The 8,923-nt window shown below is 51.1% G+C and overlaps 1 protein-coding gene across 1 annotated transcript; it reads left to right on the forward strand.

Moving 5' to 3' along the window:
* Window positions 1–3,048: 3,048 nt before the first annotated feature.
* On the forward strand, window positions 3,049–7,860 carry LOC101611803 (TCL1 family AKT coactivator A). The gene is made up of 3 exons (XM_004665548.3): window positions 3,049–3,162; window positions 7,297–7,467; window positions 7,810–7,860. The coding sequence occupies exons 1-3, from the start codon at window positions 3,049–3,051 to the stop codon at window positions 7,858–7,860; spliced, it is 336 nt and encodes a 111-aa protein (XP_004665605.3).
* The last annotated feature ends 1,063 nt before the right edge of the window (window positions 7,861–8,923 follow it).

The raw sequence follows: 8,923 nt of genomic DNA on the forward strand, positions 1-8,923 counted from the left end.
CTCGTGAGTGATTTGGGGTGTCACCTTATCCGGGCAGAGCGTGGGGGCCCCCTGCGGGGGTTTTTTCCTACATGACAAAGGCTGCTGCTTATCTCCATAGAGAGGAAAGCCCACCACCAGCCAGCACACACAACCTCTCTGCATATCTTTGGGATGGAATTCAGATCTACCCACAAACATACCTTCGGGCTGGACCCCAGGAACCCCACACACACACCTCCTCCAGCCAGGCAGCTGGAGACCCAAGTTACAGCTTTAATAAAGCACCTGAGTCTATAGGGAACATGCATTCAAACCACCACAAGTGAAATCCTGGTTCAGGTATTTTAGAAAAGCTTCCCAGGTGATTCTTGGTAGGGCAAGGCCAGCCAGCACAGGGCCCACAGCCCTGGACACCTGAGTAGGTCCTTTACAGCTCATTGCAATCATTGACCATGGTTAGGGTGACCTTGGATACTAGGAGCCTCTTCATAAGGAAAAGACTTTGTATATTAGTAGGAATTTTGACAGAAATTAAGAAGGCTTGGAACTCAGTGATCCAGATAGATCTAACATCTGTGTCATAAAGAAATGCAGAGGGCATTGGCGCTAAGACTGAACACCCACCGTCTCCCCGTCTTGATGCTCCCCCCGTAGACCAACGCCTATCTTTTCATGCGCACAGATGCCCAAGGGGTCTTCTTGCAATGCAGATCCTGACTCTAGGTCTAGGAAGGGCTAGGACTTTGCATCTTCATGAGTTCCAGTTGGAGACTCAAGGACCACACTTGTGCAGGGCGTGGCGGCACGCAGCACACCTCTAATCCCAGGACTCGGGAGGCAGAGGCAGGAGGATCACTGTGAGTTGGAGGCCAGCCTGGAATCACAACGGAGTGAAGAGTACCCAGGCTGACTGTGGCTCCAGAGAACCTCCTTCCTAGAGCCCGAACAAGAAGGATGGCCTCTTCGCTCCTGGGCGCTGCGCTCCACTCCTAGCCGGTCCTTTCTCCCACTGGGCAGCATTACCGGCGAGTCAGAGACTGTGGGGTCAGAAGGAGCCTTTGAGCACAGCTCACCCTACTGACTCCTTACAAAAGTGGAGCCCTGGGGCCAAGTGGGCCAAGGCTGCAGGTGAGAGCCGTCAAGTCAAAATCAGACCCAAGGCCGGATGCGAAAGCATTGGTTAAGGATTGTCAGAACACGATTGCTTTGAAAAATCTGAAGCTCAGGCAGACTGGTGGGAGCCCAGATATGGGGCAGAAAACACTGGGGAAAGAGGCACCCCTATCTGAGGCCATAAATAGCCATTGTTCCTCTTGTAGGATTTTCATGGCAAAGGGTCATTGGCATGTCTTGGAACACCTGAAATGCCTACACAAGAACCATGAGTAGTCTTGTTCAATATCACGATGCCCTTTTGCAGAATTCAAGAAATAATGTGTTTTTTTTTCCAGAGTGGGGAGGGGGGAGGCGTCATATTCCCAGAACTTTCCACCTTTCTCAGCTGGATGTCTGCTTGTTTTCCCCAAGTCCTCTGAGGACGGCAGAGTTGAATGGGGATGAAGTAGGCAAATTCAAGGACTTTCTGAGACCCGGGGTGCCCTGAAGGGAGGTTCTGTTGGCCACAATGGCTCCGGAGGGCACTCTTCTCTTGCCGCAAAAGCTATGCCCGCAGCAACGTTGGGTCAAGACTTGTGACTGTCTCTGACCTTTTTGAGACTTCCTCAACTGAGCTTACTGCCAAGGTCTTCACGTCACTGTCTGGGTCTGGAGTTCAAAAGCCATACACAGGGAAATCAACCTGAAAGCCCAATTGTGGATAATAAACACGAACGCCCGGCCTCTGCCCTCGGCGTTCCTTTGTCCTGTAGTTTCTTTTCCTGGCTAATCCAATTGCACTTCTCTGACCTTGGGCCATCTCTGCATATCTGGAGAACGAGGCTTTCCAACATAGGCTAAGAAGTAAAACCCCACCAGCAAGGTGAATCGGGGAGTCCTCCCTTGATTGCTCCATGTCACTTGAATGTCTTTCAAAGACTACAAATTCTATCCCAAGGGCTTCCTCAGAGCCGGGAATTAGGTGAGACGCCCAGTGGTTACCAGTAGTGATGCTTGAACAATAGGCCGGGAGCTAGTTTTGCATGTTTCCCATGAATTTCTTAATTGTCTTAAGGAGTGTGTGCAACTGCTAACTGAAGTGAGGCTGGTGCTCCTTAGCTGTGGCGAGTTACAGAGACAGTTGGCAATTGTGTAGCCCGGGGGCACTTTTCGCATACATTGATCCCGGAGTGGAGGAGGAGGCTCTTTTTAAGCAGTCGTCTCAAATGCAGCACTAATAAATTCAAAGCACAAAGAGAAAAGCCCCCGGCATTTCAGCACCGAGTTTCGCCATAGCTATTAGACGGCCACAGCACCATCAAAGCCACGGAAAAAGTCACGTGTGGCGGAGGGCGGGCTCTTTCACGGTCCCACCGGGGACAATTGACTCCAAACTCAAAAGCACAGGAAGTTAATTGAGAGAACCTGGAAGAGCCCAGGCGTGGGTCTGGCTCTCCTGGGACTCTACTCCCCAGGACGGGGGTGGGGGGACCCCGACGTGAGCTCTGAGCAGAAGGCCAGGGCCAGGGTGCGGCGCGAGGTTCCACACACACAGCTGGGGACTCGGACTGGAGGGTCAGCAGAGGGCAAGGCCTCCCGCCAGGTGAAAAGACGTGGGCACCTTTGGAGCCTTGGGGAAGCCCATGAAGAAGGGAAAGCTGGCTTGAGGAAGCCCTGGATCTATCTGATGGGTCCAAGTCTGCGCTAAGTCAGTCAGAGGATTTGGGGTAGGAAGTCCACCTTGCTGCCCTGCCCACCTGCCATGCACTCTGCCCCCTTGCCAGCCTCCACGCCCGCCCCGGCCCCAAAGCCCACGCTTTCTGCGGCCTGCGCCCCGCCCACCCTCTCTCCTCTCGCCCCGCCTCCAGGGGGTGCGCGCACCTGACCTTTATTAAAGAAACCGACGTCGCCTCCCAGCCTCTCACCTTCTCACCTTTGCCAGCCGGACCCGCTCCTTACTGTCTGGATGCCATGGCCGCCTTCCAGACAGCTGAGACTCCACAGACCCCGGATCGCCTGTGGATCTGGGAGAGAGATGTGTACAGAGATGAGGACGATCGCACCTGGGTGCCAGTGGTCATCAAGGTACAGCCCACCTTGGGGCCAGCCTGTGGGGCAGCAGGTCTGTCCCGCTCCCTGGCCAGTTGCTGGGAGATGGAGGCGTCAGGCAGACGAGGTCCTGGAGAGGACACCAGAGTCCTCCCATCCTGCAGCTCCAGGCCACGGGGGAGGCTCAAGGGCCCCGCCACCCAGGAGGCCCCAGGTGAAACTCCTTTGAGCTTGGCTTTGCCGGAGGAGTAGTTTTCCAGGTCAGGAAAGAGCCTGGGCAGCGCCATCCGGTTATGTTAAACTCGATGGAGCCCCAGTTTCTCTGGGGTGTGCGAATACTGGTGTTGGGTAAAACAGGACTTGGGGAACGTTCCCAACCTTAAAATGGGATTATCTTTCAAGTAATTCAGAAATGGAGCTGATGACCAGAAACCCCGTAGGTCTCAGAAATCTAGATTTCAACAACCACCCTCAGTAAGTAGGTCATGACCAACTCATTTAAGAACTACTGCCCTGGAGTGTGGGGTCTTTCAGACTTTATCCAAGGCAAGGAATACATTTAAAGAGGAGCATAGTAGTATGGAAGCTCGCGGTAAACTGTGTTTCATATGTGAAGTCTTGATGGATCTTTCATTGGAATGCGAGCTTTTTCACAAGAAAAATTTACAAGTGTTTTCCATCAGATCCTGGGATTACACCCAAGAAATTAAAGCTAGAATTATTGAAACATCTTCCATACACAGAGCAAAGAAACGTATAACACACTAGCATGGGTACTATTAACATATCACACAATGTAGCAGCAATCAGCTACTGAGTACAGACTGTGTCCCCACCTTGCAGAGGAAGCTGAGCTGGTTGTAAACTTCTCCAAGGGAGCCCACACAGTGACGGAAATGCAAGTCCAGGCTGTACTTCATATTCTTGTCATTTCATTTAAGTTCACATACATACAAAATCAGGTTAAATTTTTTAAAAATATCTATTTTTTAATATTTATTTGAGAGAGAGATACAGAAATAGGCAGAGTGAGAGAGAGAGAAAATGGGTGCACCAGGGCCTCCAGCCACTGCAAATGAACTCCAGATGCGTGTGCTCCCTTGTGCATCTGGCTTATGTGGGTCCTGGGGAGTCGAACCTGTGTCCTTTGGCTTTGCAGGCAAGTGCCTTACCTGCTAAGCCATCTCTGCAGCCCCAGGTTAATGTTTTTAAGGCAAATAGTTGTGGAAAATTTAGGTACGTGTCATTTTTAATCTCAGGTTAATTTAGGTGCATATCATTTTTAATCTCAGATGGCCCAAAACATGAATGAAACAACTTTTCACATCCTCATAATAAATGCTGTGAAAAAGCAGCCTATTAGCAAGCTTAAAAGCAAGATTCATCTCCCATGAGGGAGAGATGGCATCTTCCTAACATATGAAGATTTAGTTATATTAATAAGAAAAGGTACAAAGAACACAGCTGAAAATGTATTACATGTGGATTAACAAGGAGAGCGAATTCTAGGGCAATTCCACCTTGCAGTGTGGCCTGAATCCTTTCACAGTGAGTTCCAGTTTATGTCATTGGCAGAAAATGTTACAAATTCATTTTCACCTTGGGAAAATAGTGGCTAAACACATGTGAGTGCCTGGTCTATATACGGGCACAACTGTGGGCTGTGAGGGCTTGCGGACCCTGATAGGATGCTCACGCTGGGAAGCCTGAGCACTGCGTGGGATTGGGGGAGACACCACAACAAGTTAACGAGGCTGGTGAGCAGTCGTGAGGGAGTAGGAACGAGGGATGAGAGGCTGTCCTGAGTTTGAGGGGGTCATCAGGTGAGAGTTCTCTGGAGTGTTTATTATATTTTTGATAATATCAGGCATGCATGTAATGTGTTTTGATCTTATTAAACCTTCATGACCCGCTATAGTCCCCTCCAATTCATGCTGATTCTTTTTCTTCTAAACTAATACCCTCCTACCTTCTTTTATTATTTTTATTTGTGAGCAGAGACAGATATATAGAGACAAGGATAATGGGCATGCCAGAACCTCTGGCCACTCCAAACGAATCCCAGATGAATGCGCCTCTTTATGCATCAGGCTTTACATGGGTACTGGAGAACAGAACTTGGGTTGTTAGGTTTTACAGGCAAGCACCTTGACCACTGGCCCATCTCTCCAGCCCCTCATACATTTTTTTTTTATTATTATTATTTTGGTTTTTTGAGGTAGGGTTTTTTTTTTTTTTAGTTTTTCGAGGTAGGGTCTCACTCTAGCCCAGGCTGACCTGGAATTCACTCTATAGTCTCAGGGTGGCCTTGAACTCACAGTGATCCTCCTACCTCTGCCTAGGAGTGCCACCATGCCCAGCTCCGTACATTCTTTATGTGTGTGTGACCATTGAGTTACATTAGGGTTGCCTGTGTGAGCATAGGAACAGGGTTAATTATTGTGAGGGGGAAACTTAGCAGTGGCCGCACCACCGACAGACAGGACTCTTCATTCCCCAGCAACCACCAGCTGCCAACAGCTTCCCTGGGAAGAGTAGGGTTCTATGAGCCTCTCCCCCATCGATGATGGAGTGTTGGGTGGCCCATCTGCTTATTTGTAATCTTTGTGGGTCTGAGTGTTTTGGGGTCTCCTCATTTTCCTGACATCATCTTGCTTAGTTGCTCAGGCTGGCCTTGATCTCAGTCTGTAGCACAGGTAGCCTGGAACCTGTGATCCTCTTGCCACAGCCTAAGAGGAGGATTGAAGGAAGACCAGGGCCTTGTTCTCACCTGTGTCATAGAGTTGGATGTTGCTGCACTCATTTTCAGTTTCTGGTAAAGCCAATGAGTTTGAATGTAGAGTCCAATGTATACTCCCCCCCTCCCACACAAGATAGGGTTTCATTCTAGCCCAGGATGATCTGGAACTGTCTGTAGTCCCAGGCTGGCCTCGAACACCCGAGTGCTGGGATGGGCGTGTGCCAAGGTATACTTTAATGTTTTATTGTACTTACTAACCATACATTTGAATAGAGACCAGCTTAAACAAGGAGGGAGCCCTGTGGAGATCGGGGAGGACAGATCTGAGCGGGCCTCTGCAGACAGGAAGGACAGCAGACAGCATTAGGGGAGACGGGAGTGAGAACAGAAATAGTGAGGAAGGTCTGTGTGGCTTCCAGGAAGTAGACAATGGTGGACAAACAATGAGAGAGAAGGGAGGCAAGGGCCTCTTGTGTTAGGGCTTCCTGGGACTTCTTTCTTGCACTAAGGGAAAGCCTGGAGGAGACATCCAGCAAGGTGAGCTAGGCTTTCCAGGACAAGCAAGTCAGGATGGGGTTGCCAGGGTCCAGGTGAGAGACACTGTATGGAATGAGGAGAACCAGTCTGCCATCAGACTCGGGAATCCACAGAGGAGGAGGCCCTGGGGAGATGGCTCGGCAGTTAAAGGTACTTGTTTGCAAAGCTTGCCAGGCCAAGGTGCGATGCCTCAGGACCCATGTAAAACCAGATGTACAGAGTGTAGTGCATGTGTGTGCAACTAGTTTGCAGTGGTAAGAGGCTCTGGAAAGCCCATGCTTGCTCTCCTGTGCTTGTGTGTTCACTCTCTCTCTCTCTCTTTAATGAATATATTTTTAAAAAGGAGATATAAAGGGAAGAGAAAGGAAGGAAGGAGGGTACTTAATAGTTTGGTATTGTATATATGTAAGTATAATGATTGAGATGGGGAGGGGATATGATGGAGAATGGAATTTCAAAGGGGAAAGTGGGTGGGGGAGGGTATTACCATGGGATATTTTTTATAATCATGGAAAATGTTAATAAAAATTGAGAAAAAAAGGTCAAAATCAAAGTAAAAAAATCCCATGGCAAAAGAAAAATAAAAAATAAAATAAAATAATAAAAAAAATCCCATGGCTCTAAGTTGAAGGACCCTATGGGTTAACCTAGTAACAGGGGAGGTGTCACCTGGATGTCTCCACTCAGGCTGGCCCAGGCAGAGCCCCAGAGAGGAGTGGGCGTGGCCTGTGGCTCACCCCAGGGAGGGGCAGCGACCTCAGCACCTTGTGCTCCCATCTCCTGGGTCAGCCTGACTGGCATCCGTGGCAGGACAGACTCTGGCTGATGGGGGAAAGTGGGAGAGCCCGGAAGTGACGTGCAGAAACCTGAGGCATGCCCTGATTCTTCTACAGACAGACAGCTGCACACGGGTGCTCATGCGCCAGGAAGATGTCCCCTTGGGGGAACCTCAGACCCCCAGTCAGCTGGTTTCGTACCCACTGCCTTTGATGTGGCAGCTGTACCCGGGAAAACGATACCGCGGCACAGACTCCATGTTCTGGCGGATAGTGTACCACATCAAGGCAAGAACGACCTCCCCGGGGTCAAGCAGGTGATCTCAGCTGGCCCTGTCCTCACCCTGGGCTGGCCTGTGCATGCCCTCCATCCCAGCACCAAAGCCAAAGACAACCGAGGAGAGTGACTGCAGATGTGTAAGGGTGGGATAGAGGACAGGAGAACTGGAGCCCTGGCACTCTCTGAGGTCTCCAACATGCCCGTGGGTACAAGCAAGCCTTCACGGTGACAGTCACAAGTTGAGGCTGGTGGGGATGGATGGGCCCCACTGACTCTCTAGTTGCTGCTCCCGGCCAGGATGAAGGGGGGCTCTCAGGGTTGGGTCTGATCAGCTCCTTCCTCATCCTCAGTTCAGAGGCGTGGAGGACATGTTACTGGAGCAGCTGCCATCCCTGGATTAGCAGTGACATGGTAAGCAAAGAAAGGAGTATGTCTGCTTCTCCCCGGGCATGCCCTCTAAGGGTCCTGGGGTGGGCCAGGCTTCCCAGGGGTGCGCGTGTTAGTCCTTTGCATGTTGCATGTTGGGAGCTCCAAGTACACAGGTCTGTACAGTGCCCCGCCGGAGCTCACTTCTCTCCCTGACACTAACACACCTCAGCAAGACCCCCCCTTGTTCCCCCCTGTGGTTCCTTCCCTTTACCTCTGACCCCGACTTCTCTTTTCCCAGGTCCTGCACTTCCTGCCTCCAGTGGGCAGCAGGCCCGCCCACGGGGGAAATATTTGTGCTTGAATTCACCTCGTTTCCTAGTCCCATTCTTTCTCCACCACCACGCTGGGCTCCAGGAAGGAGCAGCTGATCCTGCCCAGCTGGCTCGACCTGCCCACATCCTGGTGGGTATGCTCAGCTCTGCTGCGTGCCCTGCAGATGGCGCCAGGGAGGACCCAGGCTCTCCCTCCAGGTTCCCAGACGTTCCTGTGCCAGTGGTCTTCGAGACTGGATAATGGTTTTGAGTTTTCTTTGCCTTTTGTCCCCATGATCACTAATGTCTAAATGCTTGCACCTGGCTGCTCCGGCTCTGGTCCCTCAGCGCCATGTACCACAGAGCAGGGTAAGGCTGTTTGCCTGCACGCCCCTCTCGCTCAAGGTGCTGTGCCTGCACACTTTGGCCTGTAGCCCCCCACCCCCACCCCACCCCGCACCACCTGCCAATCAGTTAAGCTCCAAATGCAGGCCATGGCCCACACCACAGCAGGAGGCCAGAGGAAAGCAAGCACTGTGAAGGACCCACAGGTTGCCAACCTGTGCCCGTGAGACAGGTCAGGCTTTTTCCCACACATCTAGGTGTACACTGTATATCATATGAGCACTTTGGGATGTTGGATGATTAAATATAACTGTTCATCTAGCTGTGCTGTGTCTGTTTCTGTTCTTTTCCTGGGCATTACAGGCATGCACTGGGAAGTGGGTCACGCCTGTAGCGCCAACACTCAGGAGGCCAAGGCAGGAGGGTCAGCGACAGTACA

Source organism: Jaculus jaculus, chromosome 7 (genome assembly GCF_020740685.1).
Source record: "Jaculus jaculus isolate mJacJac1 chromosome 7, mJacJac1.mat.Y.cur, whole genome shotgun sequence".
Taxonomy (NCBI): domain Eukaryota; kingdom Metazoa; phylum Chordata; class Mammalia; order Rodentia; family Dipodidae; genus Jaculus; species Jaculus jaculus.

Coding starts and splice junctions, on each gene's coding strand:
- LOC101611803 (XM_004665548.3), top strand. CDS start 3,049: ATGGCCGCCTTCCAGACAGCTGAGACTCCACAGACCCCGGATCGCCTG. Junction 3,163..7,296: donor GGGTGCCAGTGGTCATCAAG/GTACAGCCCACC, acceptor ATTCTTCTACAG/ACAGACAGCTGCACACGGGT. Junction 7,468..7,809: donor GGATAGTGTACCACATCAAG/GCAAGAACGACC, acceptor CCTCATCCTCAG/TTCAGAGGCGTGGAGGACAT.